This window comes from Dermacentor albipictus, chromosome 7, assembly GCF_038994185.2.
Source record: "Dermacentor albipictus isolate Rhodes 1998 colony chromosome 7, USDA_Dalb.pri_finalv2, whole genome shotgun sequence".
Lineage (NCBI taxonomy): Eukaryota > Metazoa > Arthropoda > Arachnida > Ixodida > Ixodidae > Dermacentor > Dermacentor albipictus.
Window position 1 is genome coordinate 1,824,930 of NC_091827.1, and position 17,110 is coordinate 1,842,039.

The window sequence follows — 17,110 nt, forward strand, 5'->3', positions numbered from 1 at the left end:
AAATAGTAGGCTGCCTCTACAATACACCGCGATCCTGAAGCCATGGCTGACCCGGGCCATATTTGGTGGCTGGCTCGAGGCCTTCGATGCCGACATGCAGAAGTCAGGCAGCTTGGTCTTCCTTTTTTTGGATGACTGCAGTGCACATCATGTTCATAACATGGAGCACGAAAACATGCGCTTGACTTTTCCCCACCAAATTGCACTTCCATGCTGCAGCCACACAATCAAGGTGTCAGTCGCAGCATCAACTGCATCTACAGAGAGGTGACGATTCAGCATTTCCTGCTGAACCTCCAGCTCAAGCGTCCCAGCGACGTGGACATCATCATGGTGCTTGAGGTGGTGGCCACCACGTGGGTTGCGACGTGTCCAGCTATGATAGCAAATTGTTTCAAATATTGTGGCTTCATTGCTACTCAGCAGGCATCATGCGTTGATCCAGCGGCACCGGAGGAAGATTTGCCCAAAGGCGCACAGATGACAATGCTGACAGCACAGTGCCGCCATCGCTAACCCATGCATGGGGTGAACTTTGCACCGTGGCAAACATAGTTCCAGATGGCCTCGGCATTGATGAATTTCATTTGCACGGATGAAAATGTTGCGCCTGAAGCTGACGATGACCACCAAAAACCAAATAAAGAGAATGTGACAAACCTGCGGGACGTGTTGAATGGCTTTGATACAATTTGTTAATTTTTCGGCGAGCACGACGACGCATGGCACTGGAGTCTGGACCACTTTTTGCAGTGCAATTTGATGCAAGGTAAGGCTCGGCAAAGTAAGCATACTGACTTTCAGCAATAAATTTTTTTTTTTGCAAACCAATTGCTTGTCTTTTGTGTCATTCTCATGCTAACGAATCCTCCGCAAAGGAAAATTTTTTGCGTTCCCCGGCGATTTTGTTACTGTGGATTTCGCCTGTATATCAATACGAACATATTTGAAAGGCGAGCTTCCCGTGACAGCACGGTGACCACTGTTTCGGTTTGCTTCAAAATCAACGAACTGCATCACAGTGGCTGTACAGGCACTTGGAAAACGGAGGAACAACCTAAGCAACGAAACTGAGGGCACATCCCGGCCCTACGCTACGCATCCTGACACACGCAGCTGCTTGGTGCACTTTTTTTTTTTTTTGCACATGCACAGCCTAAGAAAAATGGTGGTGTGGTTAGTGTGGTACCACCTATATGGTGCAGAAATTCGCGACTCCAGCAACTTACATTATGAGCAGTCTATGCTGTATGAACTAAGGATGAAGTAAGGATAAGATTAGCTCAACATAAATTATATCAGTAAATAAATGAAAGCGAAGAAAATGAAGCTAAGCAACATTACTTCTGAGGCATGCGTAGTACTGCAGCTGTCTCACCTCAGTTCATTCTTCATCGATACTTCTTTCAGCTCCTTTTCACATGACTTCAGCTTCAGCTAGGGCACGTGAAAAGAAAAAATCCACCCTCTGTCAAAAGCTTAGTGGCAATAACTTTAAAAGAATCATGACAACGTAAATCAACAACATAGCCTGAGGAATGGTACAGAAACATTAAAATGTGCCTGATACCTTGTTGCCACCATATGAAAAGCAACGGCTGATTAACACTAATCTAAGAGCAAATTAATTTGGTGTTCTAGAATAATTTTGAATTATTGGGCTTTGTTAACCTCTTATTGCCAGAGTAACCTTACCTGAAGAAAAAAAATTAGTTGCACTGAAAAGTACCGCACTTCCTTGCGAGGTCAGAATATCCAAGTTACATTAAACCCTATTAACTCGAAGTTGTAAAAACTTTAAAATTTCAAGGTAAGCAAATTCACAAAAATATAAGCCCCTGGCCATGCATAGACCATAGACCACGTAGTGATTTTTAAAATAGGCACCAGTAGCCACTACATTTCTCTTAAAAGCTCTTTATACTAGGAGCAATATTTTCAGCAGATCACTTTTGCAAGATACTGTGTAAACTCAGAAGAATGGTGCCAATGAACAGGGACAAGATCAAAACAAGATAGAATGGCACTCATCCGTGTTCTCTATCTTGCCCCTGTTCGTTTGCAAGATTCTTCTTTGAGTATGAATGACCAACACACCTAACAGTTAGTACTTCTAAATACTGTGCAACTCGGCACCCGACATTTCAGGCGTCTACGGGCCCCAGCAATCCTCGCCCAGAGCCAAGCAAACGCTGTTGAACGTAGGCACCAACATGTGCAAAGTCTAGTCACACAATGTTGTGAAAGTGCTCATATCTGTAAAAAAAAAAAGAAAGCAATGGACCAGGAATATGACCCCTGAGCTTCGACTTTGTAGCTATGCTTTCCATTCGATTACAGCAAAAGCTCGTTAATTCACAACTCGTTCATTCTAAATAGTCACCGCGGTCTGTCCAGCAATGTATTGAAAGCAATAGAGAGGTTTAACTCATCCAGTATTCGGGTAAACACAGGCGGACGGGGCATTGGGGCATTACGGCGGAGGCGTAAACGGGAGCAGCCTCCATGGTGCAGCCACCTGGTGGTGCAGAGCTCAAACAAACAAAAACAGCTAATATTGCAGTTACCAGGTGTATTTTACTCTGCTGTGGGTGTAAATTTTTGGCAGCAACATGATTACGGTAGTGCCGAAAATTTACACCAGCATCAAAGTAGAACATACTTGGTTAGGGCAATACTAGCTGTTTGTGTCTGTTTGAGCTGTGCTCCACCAGGTGGCTGCACTATGCAGGCCCCTCACGTTTACGCCTCCACCACAACGCTTCAACGCCGCGCCCACCTGCGTTTAACCGAATACCGGACAAGCTAAACTTCTCTAATATGTAACACATCCCACTAACTCACAATGCAATCCGCACCATAACTAATAATTCGAACCCTGCGCCATCCTGGAAGGGGAGAGTGCTAGTGTGCAGGAGCACGTTGGTGACGCTGGCATCACCGCACCGGCCGCGCGGCTTTGCTTTTTCCATCTGCGGGCCATTGTTTAGGCCTGACTGGAGAGAGACGCATTTGCGCCTGGCCAGGTGTGGCCAACGCCTCTGTTGCAGGTCGCTTCTGTCCCGTGAGGTTCCGTACAAAGATCAACGGCAAGAAAATCGTCACCGTGCACCATATACTGTATTTGCGAGTGAAAGTGTGCGAGGGAGAACCGGCGTACATGGCTCAATCTCGTGTGCGTGAGTGAGGATGGCGGGGCGAATGCACGCCCTCTCATGTCGCGTGCGAGGCACGTGGATGAGGCAGAGGGAGGAAGGGGGGGGGGGAACGTTCTTCTTCGACAGCTGCTGCTTACAGCGTGGCCATGCGGGCGTCGTATCTTGAAAGCGATCTGCGACGTGGCCAAATTGCACACTTGGGCCTTATTTTCATAGCAATCTGTGATGTTTGCAGAGTGCACATAGTGCCAGTAGCTTCGTATGCGATGTGCTTTCTATGTTTCGTTCATGTTGAAGTAAGCGCTGTACGAAGGTCAATTCCGTTGCTGCAACTGCTGCGATCCCTCACTCCAATATTTTTCAGCGAGTTTCTGCGGTCATCGAGTGAGATGCATTCATGTTTACCGGTGCGCACGTGACATTGTACTTGTTAACTTAATTAGTGAGCAAATGTTTACAAGTTTATATGGCCGTTAAAGCTACTATCCTTACTTCGTATACCTATCTTCTAATTTGCTATTGCAATCGCTGGTTCACTTTTCGGGCGAAACTGCCCCATATTTTTTTTCTCTGCGCCAGTCAGCGCGACGAACGCACAGATGGAGCAAGAGCCATGTCGATGTCGGGCGCGTTGGACCGCATTAGCTGCGTCCAGTTACGTTGGCTGCGCCAGTGCTTCAAATTATAGACATTGTTCTTCAAGCCAACGCGACGTAACGTGTGCGCGCATGCTTATGCCACGTTGGACTATATACACACCTTAACCGAGCGATTTTTTTTCTCCGGCTTTCATTAGTTCGAATTTTTGTAGCATCCCCACGGAATTCGAATTAACAAGCTTTTACTGTATATGCCACTCTTTAACCCTTTGAGGGTCAATGACGTAAATATACGGTGCCACGAACAAGTCTCAAAATGGTCGATGCCGTATATTTACGGCACCGTCTGTACATTTAAAAAGCGTGCCAATTTCCTAACTTTTTCTTTTCTGTCATGTGCTGCCACTATGTGGGAATACAGGGAATTTTTTTCACACGCCTCCCTCTCTTTGTTTTTGTTGCATGGTTTGTTTTAGAGCTGTTTGTTCCCGTGCCTCTATATACTACCGCAGGCACATTAGTGCACGGGCAGACGGCGGTTTGGGTTTTGTTCGGCAGGTGGTGTTGGTTACTTGCGCTTGCAAAACTGATGGCTAACTTGTTACTAATTGCTCAAAGGTGTGGGGATGCGCGACTCGCGCGTCCCCTGAAGTTTTTCCCGCATAGTGTGTCTCCTGTAATCCGGCTTCGCCGCGTGGCCTGCGTGATGCCCGCGGTGGTCGATGTGGTTGAAGCGCAGTGCGGGAGAGGGCACGAGTGTTGCGCTGCTAACACCGCCGGCAGACGGGGTGGGGTTACTTGGGCGCCGGGAGACAAGGTGCTTGGTCTTTTCCGGCGGGTCGGCGCACGGCGTGCACGTCCCGCGCGCGCGCGGCGACCCATGCTTCTGCGAGACCGCCTCGCATGGCCGCCTTGGAACGCGCCACCGTTGGCGTGACCATACACGCGAACGACCAGGCGTTGAGATCCAGCATGGGGTGACCATATTCGCTCGCGAGGTCACGGTGAGTCGGACTTCTAGATTTGTCGCGCGCCCATCGGCATGCTTAGTGGATAGCAACTCAGCTAGCAGGCATTGATCTATGAAAGGTGCAATAAATGCCCTTGTGATTGTTTGCACTACTGTGTTGTCGTTCCTTTGTCCGAAGAGTGCGGGTGTGAGAACCCCACAAAGGGCACAGCTTAACCAACCAGACACAGAGCTAACATTGCTCTAACCAAGTATAAAACATTTTAAATATTTAAAAAGACAGTATGCTCATGATTACGCTGCTGCCAAAAATTTACACGAGCAGCAAAGTAGAGTACACTTCATTACTGCTATATTAGTTTGGTGCTTGTATGGTCCAGCTCTGTGCCACCAGGTGGCTACACCATGTAGGCTGCCCATGTTTGTGTTGCTGCAAATCTGCCAAAACGTCCAGTACTCCTGCATTTACCGAAATATTGTGGTAGCAATGTTCCAGCGAAAAGTGACGGCCGCAAACACGTATATCCTGGAGCCGGTTGAGTACCGAGAACCCGATGCACTGCAGGCACTCCACTCGCCTGTTGCCTTCAGAGTGACACGATGTCGGAGCTTAACATGTAGCCAATCGCTAGGTTTGCAGTTCACAATGCAACAAGGGTGATCCATGGTCCTCGTGGAAAGAAACCTCGAGACCAACACTGACCACAGCTCACGTAAACATGAAACACACTGCAACACAAGCAGATGAAACTTGCTGCAAGCTGGAAGTGCTTCAGTGTAGTGATAAATTGTTGGTCTGTACTCTCTCCCTGTCATTTTTTTTTATTGAAACAAATTAAGCAACATTACAACTATTGCGAACAAAATCTGCGAGCCAATTACGTAGATTTTAATGGGGCAGCTGAAAACTTAGGGAAGCAGTGCCATGACAATCGGTAGCTGTGCACATCTTTAAAACCACATACAGTGCAGTCCACTTAAAACAATATCGAAAAGATAGAAAAATCCGATCGTTATAACTGATCATCGCTATATCTGAATTGCCGTAAAAAAAAAAAGAAAAGAAAGACTGGCAAACATACCTTCATAGCTCTGAAACCAAATTTGCCACTTACGACAAAAAATTGACATAGTAGAAAGAGGCTGTGAAAAATCAAATGTTTATATCTCTAAACAGTGTGTCAAGCATTAGGCACACTGAAATAGTCAAAATTCTGTACTTGCTTTCACGTCCAGCGACTACGCGAACACTGGCGGCTATAATTCATGCTTGGCGGCTATAATTCATGCATGGCAGCTATAATTCAGCGTACATGAAATCAATGAGCGACTCTATCAATGACAGTGCACTTTGCGTGAACGCTGGGGTCACTGTCAAAGACAGGCCACTCTCAATGTCATTGCCTCCTTTGCACAACGCCGCCGTCTGTCGCGACAATGAACGCCCTGTCCAAGATTCTTCGCAGAGCGAGGCAGCGCTATCTGCACTCAGAAACTCCTCCATCGAACCACCACCCATTTTATCACCAGTAGCCACGTGCCCTCAGAGTTTGGTAATGTCAGCAGCAGCCACCGTGTTGGTTTGACACATGCGGGTTTAACCCTAGCACACAAAGCCCGCTATTTCAGTTCGTCGGCATGGTCACTGGTTCTAGCCTTCATGGTCGTGGTGCATGCGGTTTTCAGAATCGATGTCATACACTGCGTGAACTGGTACTTTGAGTCTTGCAAAATTTGCAGCATCATCTCGAGCATACAACTTTGCGCTTTGTCGGGGCACCTACCGCTGCTTTCACGGTGCATTTCTGCACTCGCTGAGGAAGAGAGGGAGATGTAGAAAGGGAGCGCAGATGCGGTTCGCTTCTTGCTTTTTTTTTTGCTGAACGCTCGCTGGCGACGCAGACACGAAGCAGCTGGCACCATCTTGTGGCGCACTGCGGCAACTTGCGATGCTCTCCGTGGCTTTCGCAATCGGCGCGATAACGGAGCGCGCTGCGCAGTAATGGCGGCAGGTACAAACTCCTGTAGGCGATTGCTGAGACATAGTTACTAGCGCTAACAAGATTATTGGAAAAAAAGTTGGGACAGGACAGACCACCATTGTCGCCATCCTTGTTTTCGCGGTCCAGCGTCGGCAATTTCCTGCAGGCAGGAGTCGCCGCTGTATTAGACGTGGCCAATAGCCACTAGCGCTCTGTCCTGTCCCGACTTTTTTTCTGTTAGTCTTGTTAGCACTAGTAACTATGTCTCAGCAAATCATCAGCATAAACTAGCCCAACTTTCTGCATTATTTCCCCATAGGCAAACTTTTCGCCCCAACTCGGTTAAGGGGAACTTAACAATGGAAATTTCACGATTATTCTGCATGAAAAATGCCACCCAAAAGGCAGAATTTCTACTGTTATATCCGATATGTGGTGAATACCATATCATTATATATGGTTTTTTTTTTCTCATAGCCGTAATGCAAAAGTTTATACTCTGAAGCCAACTCATCATTAATAACCAATATTGTCACGTGGTCGTGACGTCAAAGAACACAGTAGCAATACTGTGAAAGGCAAAAACTAGCTTTTATTGGGCGAACCTGTGCCCACAAAACACGCTACACTTAAAGCACAACGAGAACGGCGAACACAGTCGGCGATCGTCGTAAAATCTGATCAGCGGGTCAAGCGCGTCTGCTTTTATACAGCAGTCGTCGAATGTTCCAGACTAATCGTTGGGATCTGCATGCCTTCTACAAAGTTCTACATCATTCACGTCAAGCGATGATATCAGATAACACAAGGTTCGGTGACAACAGACAGCGGATAGAAGCAGTGATAACTTTCCAGAAACTTCGGATATATGCAGGTGCGTCCCGCGCTGTGCGATAACATTTGCTAGGCGGCAAAACGTGTAGCCCGATAAAGATAAGTACACGTGTCAATATATTGTTATAAGTGGACTGCACTGTAATAACTTGTACTCTGCAGAGCGCTTAAATGTCACTTAATGATCAGAAGGACCTACCCAAATGACTCAGTAGGGACGACCCTAACGACTTGGTAGAAAATAAAATCATCTCAGGGTCCCTTCAAAGGAGTACCGAGACAAAAAACTAGGTGTTTTTTTCTGCTTTAATAAGCAGCTAATGACGCAGTAATCACAGCACAAGACATCGTTTACCTCAGAGCGCGACAGACAATTATTTGGAATCTTTATTGTAGTGACCAGTCAAAGTTTCGGTTTCAGAGAGCAACGAGATGGGTCAGAAAAGGAATGTAAACACAGCTGGGCACGTGATCACAAAAACCTGACATATGCTCTGATGCGCACACCAGCACGCAAGCTGAAGCGCGAGTTTCGTGTTGCTAGCTCATCTGCTACACCTGCATGTGCTTTGCGATGTCCTCGCCACCATTGTCAACATCCTAGTTTTCGTGGTCCAGCAGTGACGATTTCCTGCAGGCGGGAATTGCCACTGTATTAGACGTGGCCCACCACTTTCGATTCGACCTACTAGAAAGCAGCGATTCAGATATTGCGGCCGGCGACAGTGAAGACGCCTCGAATCGGCCACATTTATTGGTAAGACACGACAAATCAGCGTCAAGTGTTGTGGCCTGCTGCATGATATTTAACAGTAGCATGTCCACTGCTGCCAGTGTAAGCTATCATGGGGAAAACGATGCATCGCTATTCCCAACTTTGAATGTGTTTGGCAGAAACCAGCGATGCAGTATATAGGTGGCATTGTGCTGTACTCGCAATTCGTGCGTGGTCAGTACAGCGCACTCAAGCTGATAGCGCAGGAAATCTGCGGACACTACAAAAACTGCCGCTTGATTCTGCAGTTGCAGCGAAATAGAGAGGATCCCGCTACAAGCAACAACTGAGAAGTCCAGGGAAAATAAGGGAAAGGCGGGAAACGGAGATTCAAGACAATGAGCGCAACAAGAACAAGGTAAAAGCGGGAGCCAACATTTCGAAAAGTGAAATGTTGGCTCCAACTGAGAGGAAGACGCATGCAAGCAGCATGGCAGCCAACGAAAATTTGTGATGTAGCATTTTTTAGTTTGTTTACACTCCTTCCTTGAGGTCAATGTCACAAGGTGCTGCGTTTTGCGGTTAGCTGTGCGCACGTACTCTAAAACTGATTTTAAATGTGTTCTAATCTATACTCGCCATTGATATTTTGCAGACGATGTGTGTGTGCCCATCTCACCTGTTATCTCCACTTCAAAATTTTGTGCCAGTACTCCATTAAGAAAATGCCAAAAACATTTTGAACGTTCAGTGCAGCCACCTAGCACATGGTATATGCACATGGATTCCGTGGCATGGCGTAGCACAGATCCGCAAACATAGAAACGCAGAGCACGGTGAATAAGTAAACTGATGAAGTTCTGCGCATATGTGTGCATGTTGCGAAGGTCCCGTGTATCTTCTCGCACTTTGTCAGGGGTCGAGTGACACACCGCCTACATTATCAATGAGCCAATCATGAATGGGGAATGACAAGAGATATTATGAAGCAGAATTCACTCCAAACTTGTGGTCCTGTCACATTTTAACGATATCGCAGCTGCACACTAAGTATGGCAACCTCTGGGTAGTTACTTTTCCCTGACATTTTTAAACTCCGAGTTTTCCAGGTTTTCCCTGAGCAACACAGAACTTTATTTTATGTCAAGTCAGGCTGGGGGGGGGGGGGGGGGGGAGGGACGACACCACGTCACCCAATGCTGTTCTCTCAAGTAAGCATATTAAGAAAATAAAAAAAAACAATCCAGTTTGAATATTACGGCGTAGTGTTTATCTTATTCAATATAGAAAACTGAAGGGGGGGCATAGTAAAATGCACAGCAAATATCTTTGAAAAAGAAAAATGGTAAAGCCATTCCAAATCGAGTATCATTTTCAAATATGAATAAAAGGAGATGCACACAGAAGCAAATATTTCCGAAAATGAGCTATTCCTGTCAAGTGATAGCAAGATCATTGGTATTAGGCCCAAACTTTGTCACAAGTGAAATTTTCTCAGCAGCTGGAAAGTCAACTTCAACTGTCCTCACATACTCTCCGCCCACGCACAATGCCTCTGTTTGGTGTTTTACTGCTTTCAAGAGTTTATTTTGGTTTGGATCATGGTCATTTGCACCTTTGCATCAGCCAACACTTTGCTTTTTGAGCTCAAGCTTCCTTAAAGAAGAGGAGGCAGAGTTCCTTTCCCGATCATTGCTCAATGCGACGGTCATTTATGTCCTTGTCCTCATTCTGCCGTGTGTTCGCCCCACGGACCATTTCAAGCATCCTTTAGGTCAGTTGTACAGTCAACGTCTGATTTTTCGGACTGCCTAGAAGCCCCAAAACATCCGAAAAATCCAATCGGGCAGTCCGAAAAAATGGCTACATGCCTTTTACTGCCCGTAACGGCTCAAATCATCACAGGCACATCCGAAAAAGCTCTGAAGGCCTGCCAGTACACCTATTAGGCATATCGGTGTTCTTACTGTGACAGGAGATGGTGGGTGAACGCGTGTATAATTATGGAAAATGTACCATGTCCCGTAACAATTGCCCCTTCTTAACCCTTTCGCTGTCACGGACGTACCGGTACGTCATCGCGCTTCCCCCCCACAGTGTCACTGACGTACCGGTACGTTCTCTATCGTGCGTTCAAAATTTCGCGCCTGAGCGCAAAGCTGGCGCTCCTGGATTGGCCACGCTATCTGTTCACTCTTTCTACAAGTTCGTATATTCGCCCCGACATGTCTAAGTCCATGTATTGAAGAGTACGGTGCGACTGCTACTCCCCACTTTCTCTTTGCTGAGTGGCACGGTGGCTCCGCGTTCGCTGGATCATGCGTCGCGCGCGTGTGGGTATGGGTTCAAGGGTTGTTCTGCCTTCTCCGCTGGTTTGAAGGTTTTTATTTTTCTTCTGTTGGTGTGTCTGCTACGGCATGTCAAGTTCAGGCGCACGTGCCGTTGCCTCTTCATAAAGGGTGACTCAATTGCTGCTTTCGCTCTCTTGCCGTACCCTCGCTTCCGACTTGCAGCAGTAAACGTAAAGCCCTTCGAACTTTGTTTAGCCTTTTTCCATCTCCCTCTGTCTTCTTGATCACGCAACGTCCCATTTCTCTTCTGCGGGCGACTGAAAGCGCATCCTCCTCCCTGCGCATGGGACCTTCGTCTGCTCATTGGAGCGGTGGCTCAATTCCGATTCAGAATACGAGCCGAGCTAGTATTCGGACTCAAACAGAGTCGCATGCGAGGAAGAGGGTTCCGCATCGTCAGAATCGGATGTTGAACGGATTTTATAGTCAGGCTGATGATGATGATTACTAACAACAGCTGCAGAACACTGAAATGTGCATATTGCATTGACTATGTTATTTGTATACCAATCATAATCAAAAATAAATTGCTATGTTCATTCCCTGTTATACTTGTTCCCTGAAACCAAGCCGACACTGGGGGTGCGTCACGGTCAGAAAGGTCCGACAGCGAAAGGGTTAAACTTAAGCTTCACCGCAATACTTCACGTACGCTATACCACGTAACACCCCTGTGCTGAGGCGAAGCTGCCATTCGGGAACCAGCATTATGCAACGCGTCATGCTTTCTAAGCTTCGAAGCCAATCGTGAGGATTACAGAGGCAGAGCTGTGCCATTACTGACAGCGGCGAATTCTTTCAATGAAAAACATGGAACCGAACGGCAAGAACCTTAATAACGAACGTCAAAGCAGCTAAGCATCACGTTGCAGCGGATCCGCGTGCGATAGCACTGGTTCGAGGCGGCGTGATGATCAAAACGGCGGTGTTGGCTTTGATTAATGCCGTTTTGGACCTGCGGTCATGGCAAAAAGTTCAGAAAATCGGACAGCGACGGGTTCTTGCGTCTGAAATTACAGATGCTCTTATACATTGACTCGTGGTGGTGCCGTGAAGCCATCCACATTATCAGGCATTTACCTAAAATTGGGTGTCTGGAAAATCGGTCATTGACTGTACACTGGAAACTCCTCTAGCCGATGCCACGGCGTCAAAGATCATTAATTACAATTCCTCTCTTTTACATGAGCCAGCAGTAGGGCGACTCTCTTTCCTTTTCAATAAAATGATGGCTAACTTTCCCTGATTGAAGCACAAATTCCCTGAGTTTTCCCTGATTTTTTCCAGACTATTCAATATCCCTGAGAATTCTCAGTTTTCCTGGTTGGTAGACGCTCTGTTCGCAGTATAGATTTCGGTATATTTGGAGCACGGTGCAAAAGCATTTTGAGGTATGAGGTGAAAAATACCTGGAGTTGACACAGAGTCGGGAAGAAATTTCAACTTAACCAATATTTCGAGATAACATAGTCCGAGTGAATGAGGTTTTACTGCAGTTGAACGCTTTCGACAATTAAAACGGGTGTCTCCTGTGAAAGAATGCTTTTATATGTGAATGTTTTTTAACTGTATGTCTCTTGACTTGAAAAGCAAACCATTGCATTTTATGGCAGCCTGCAAAAGAGTAGCGGTTGCTGAAATGACAGCTACCATTTGTGCACCAAATGGATGCAGCCTTGCAAGCTCTGTGAAGAGCAGCTTTGCTGCAAACGCCATGTGCACTTCTTTCTAAGTGAGGTAACCTTCTGAAATGTTTCTGCTGGACACATGATGTCAGGCTGTTTCTCGCGTCCTGTAACTGTTTAGGAGCCCACCATGTTGTGACAACTGGCTCGAGCCAGCTCATGCATGGTTAAATCTAAGCACAAGCACTTTTGCGCATTTGTGTGATGGCGAAGTGCGCAGGAGCAAGGCATGTTGACTGTGCAAAAGAGAAGACGCTGCGGAGTGGGGGTGTGTAAATGAAAAGCCATTGCAGATAAAGATACAGCGTGGCTGCGGTATATGGCTGCAAAGAAAAAATGCTCTGCCAGTCAGCCAGTGGTACAGAAGAAGGGTTCTGGAAAGAAGCACCAGGGCAGGATGGCGTCCAGCATCAGCCACTCGAGCTCCAAGCCTGTGGTCACAGCAGGTTAGCACCTCATCAAGCTCCTTCCTGAAGACTGTGATTGGCAAATCCCATGGGCGTCCAACCTGGACCATGCCTCAGCAAACTTCGACAGGGTGTCTGCCAGCTCTGACACTGCGCTGCCCTCAATGCAGGGACACACTCACATTCATGCATTCATATCCCTGGCTCAACATCATGGTCCACTGAACGATCCCCCTGTGAACTCTTGTATGAACACCTGCTCCATTTGCCGTCCATGTACACTATGCAACACCACAGCCACTCAATTGACATCACCACCAAGCGTCCAGTGGACAATAATAAAAACAGAGTGACATCAACCACAGGCAATTGAGCTCACCTCAAGCTTTGCTCGCTCCTGAGTGAGCCTGCTGATCTGCTCCTCACGTTTGCCGACAGCATCACTGAGTTGGTCCTTGTGTGAGGCAAGCACCTGTCGTACCTCTTCCAACTCTGTTTCCAGCTTCTGAACTGTCTGCTTGTGCTCAAGCTCTGCGGCTGACACCTGGACATTTTGCCAGAGGAAATGCACAAATTTGTTAACAGTGATACTGACATGTGTACTTGTTTATAAAATGACCACGTTTCATCGCCTAACAAATGTTATCGCTCAGCGCAGAACACGCCTGCGTACATATGACATATATATGACAATACTAAAGGCCAAATGCATCGAAATTTTGGACCAAGCAAAAAACCTCGTTTTCAACAGCGTAGATGTAAAGAATACTGTATTTCAATGTACAGCTTTTTTCAATAAAAGGTCCATTCAAAGTTGCATGCACAATACAATCATAACTAACTTTACTCAAAATCAAAAATGACACTGATACTTACTAAACAAGAAAATCTCAATGCAAGGTAGCTAGCCACACTGCCATCGAATGGGTCGTGTTAAGAAAGCAACGCTCAGAGACACCACAAGATGGGTGCATGGTGTGTAGAATACCCTCTCGCAGACAGTGGTTGCACAAGCTTTCAAGTCGAATGCAATAACTGGAACTGAAGATGACTTTCTGTGGTCGGTAGACAGCAAAAAGGAGGCGTCAGACTACGACAGCAACTAGCCACTAACATTCAGCTGTGTGATGTCTGTGTGCCTTTGTGTGCTCCATGATATTAAAATGATAGTGGCAAGTAACACTCTGTGGTGTGTGTTTCTCTTCTGCGTGTCTCCTCAAAATGATGCGCAATCCATCCTCTAATATGCTATACAGTGAAAGCTCGTTAATTCGAACTTCAATAATTCGAATTTATGGATAATTCGAACTGTACGATTTGGTCCAGCCAAACTCCACAGGAGTCTATGTATAAAAAAGTCCGTTAATTCGAACGCGAGAAGGTTCCCTCACGGATAATTCGAACTACGCTCGCCTGGCACACGGCCAGAGAAACGCGCCTACTGCCTACACACAAGGCTGTATTGCCTCCGAAACGGAGAGAACGGCGAGAGAAGGCAAAATCGGAAAAAATCTAATCGACGCGGGGTCAGCCAGAAGGCAGCGGCGGCTGCCGGCTCTCCGTTCTACGTAACCTCCGAGACTTCTTTCCGGTTGCGAATCTCGGAGGCTTTCCAAATCTTGTACAGCTGCTAATGTTGTGCGGAGATGGCACGGCAAGCTCCAAAACACAGCGAATCAAGTACGTCGCAGCTGCGCTTGCAATCAAGAACCAACGAGTCAGGGCCTTCGCCACCTTCACATGTTCAGCGTCTCTGTCTCAGCAGTCTTCATCGGTTGTGCACCTCTGTTTTCAGCTTAGGAAGTATCGGCCGTCGCGATTCATTGTGATGGTGTTAAGCCTCGGCTAACGTTCATTTCAGTGGACATCGGTGGTGTGGCACAGTCGGACCCAGAGCTTCGACTTGAAGATGGCGTGCGCCCGCGGCACACGCCATCACTTTCTGACACGCCAAATTTCTGACATGCCCTACTGCTTCCAAATCGCAGTGTACTGTTGCCCTCCTTCACTTTCGTTAGTTCGAACTTTCGTTAATTCGAACTGAAGCGGCTTCCCCTTGCGGTTCGAATTAACGAGCTTTTACTGTACCAACATGCCCAGTCTTCAACCTTGGCACCAAGCACAGTAAAGAGCGCAGGGATCTTTATTTGTAAGTCCCTTCACTTGGACTACTCCATCGTTTTTTAACTCCTCTTTCCCATTTCTTAAGCAGTACCTCACTACTCGCTCATGTTTGCAACAGATGGGCCTCCCCTACAGACAAGTGGCCATGGTCTTGAAGAGGTGGTCAGACAAAGTCCCTTCACTTGGACTACTCCATTGTTTTTTAACTCCTCTTTCTCATTTCTTAAGCAGTACCTCACTACTCGCTCATGTTTGCAACAGATGGGCCTCCCCTACAGACAAGTGGCCATGGTCTTGAAGAGGTGGTCAGACAAAGTCCCTTCACTTGGTCTACTCCATCGTTTTTTAACTCCTCTTTCCCATTTAAGCAGTACCTCACTACTCGCTCATGTTTGCAACAGATGGGCCTCCCCTACAGACAAGTGGCCATGGTCTTGAAGAGGTGTTCAGACAAAGGTCTTCATAATGGGAGCCGGTTTTATCTTTGCGATAGCAACTGTGTTTCGCGACGATTGTGCAGGATTGTGAATTGATGTTCAGAACGTTTGATGATGGGGAAAGAACCGTCGTAGCAGGGCTGAAGAGAACGATGAGATGTGTGAACACGGACAAAAAGGTGTGAGGATGTTTGCAGGTTTGAGGGTAGGAAAATGTGGTGCTTATTCGTGTAAGCAGAGGTTGGCGATGGACGCAAGTGGTGCATGAAAATCTGCAGACGCTGGACGAAAGAAGATGGATCGGAAACATTCGGTGTAGATAAGGGGTTGACGAGGTCACCGGGCAAACCGAGGGTGCAGCCATGAACCATCTCAGCTACAGAGCAGGCGAGTTCTGGTAGGAGTGTTGAACAAAGGCCGAGAAGCACAATATTAAGGTGTGATACCCAATCCTCCGCACGAGGCTGAGTGGCTACTGCAGCTTTCAAGTGTCGATGTTGCCTCTCGACGATGCCGTTGGATGCAGGATGTTAAGCACTTGCGCGAATGCGCGCAAACCTAGAAGGGATGTTATAGATGTAGAAAGTACAGACTCAAACTGTTTGTCCCGATCAGTGCTCACCGTTGATGGCACACTAAAATGGCTAATAGAGGTAGACAGAAAAGTATGAGCAACTGCCACTGTTATGTCAGGCATCGAAGCTGCTTCAGGCCACTGTGTTTACCTATCAAAACACGCAAGCAAATACGTATAAGCACGTATAACCACCAAGGGCCAGTGAAGTATAAATGAATGGTGTCAAAACATGCATCAGGGAGAGGGAATTTGCCCGGTGAAGGCCTGGACCGCTATCTTGTACACGTTCGAAAAGCCGACGTTCGATTCCGCCTCACGCGATTGGACTAGATTGGCCTAGGCCACGATATCGGTGCAGCGTGGACGATCGCGCAAGACGAAATCGAATGTCGGCTTTTCGAACGTGTACAAGATAGCGGCCTTGGTGTGTCGTTGCACCTTGATACGTTGACACGCTGTACAAGTACGGACCCAGTCGCGTATATTGGCGTGTATGTGCGGCCAAACGTAACGTTCGGTGATTATTTATTTATTTATTTATTTATTCATTCAAATAACTCACAGGCTCCTTTACATAGGAGTATTGTGGGAGTGGGACAATATACATGGAAATCGCAAAAGCATAAGAGCAAATACAACTATTCATGAAAACGTTATACAATTATAAGCGACAAACACCAGACATTATACTCTTAAAATCGAGGAAATCAGTTATAAAAATTTTAAGGTTTAGAACGTGGCTATATAAAAACGGAACACAACTTGGCTCAGAACTAAACAAAAGCACAGTTTCATACATGTAATACAACATTAGAAAACATTTCGTTTTGGTAACAGCACATAAAAACAAAGATATTAGGCAAGTATGGCGGTTATACTGTCTCTAAATGCATTAGTACCTTTGGTGTTTGTGAGGTCATCAGGTAGGCCATTCCAATGGCATATGGCAAGCAGGACAGCAGACATGTTAAATGCTTTAGTATGACCGAAAATGGGCGGAAAGCCACTGCGATTATGAAGACAATGTGATATACGGCTTGGCTGAGACAAGAGCAGCACGTTTCTATGAGGACTGAACACCATTTTATGAAATAAATAAAGCAGTGCAATTGCTTGACGTGATCCTAAAGATGGAAGTGATAGCGTCATCTTGATGTTAGTCACGCTGGAATGTTGGCTATAATCATAAGCATTGAAGCACGTAGCACAGTTTTTAACGGATTCAAGGGAGTGTGTTAAGTATGCTTGGTTGGATGACCAGATGAGCAATG

At 46.6% G+C, this 17,110-nt stretch overlaps 1 protein-coding gene across 5 annotated transcripts in view; it reads right to left on the minus strand.

Annotated features, from left to right (window-relative positions):
- The window catches only part of LOC135918021 (protein phosphatase 1 regulatory subunit 21-like), a 247,346-nt gene that overhangs the window by 180,312 nt on the left and 49,924 nt on the right, over window positions 1-17,110 (minus strand). For 3 of the 5 annotated variants that reach the window (XM_065451686.2, XM_065451684.2, XM_065451685.2), the window contains exons 5-6: window positions 13,081-13,245; window positions 1,379-1,437 (exon numbers count right to left, since the gene is read on the minus strand). In XM_065451686.2, coding sequence (XP_065307758.1) covers window positions 1,379-1,437; window positions 13,081-13,245 — 224 coding nt within the window. The remainder of the gene's footprint in view (window positions 1-1,378; window positions 1,438-13,080; window positions 13,246-17,110) is intronic. The other 2 variants (XM_065451687.2, XM_065451689.2) reach the window with 1 other exon arrangement.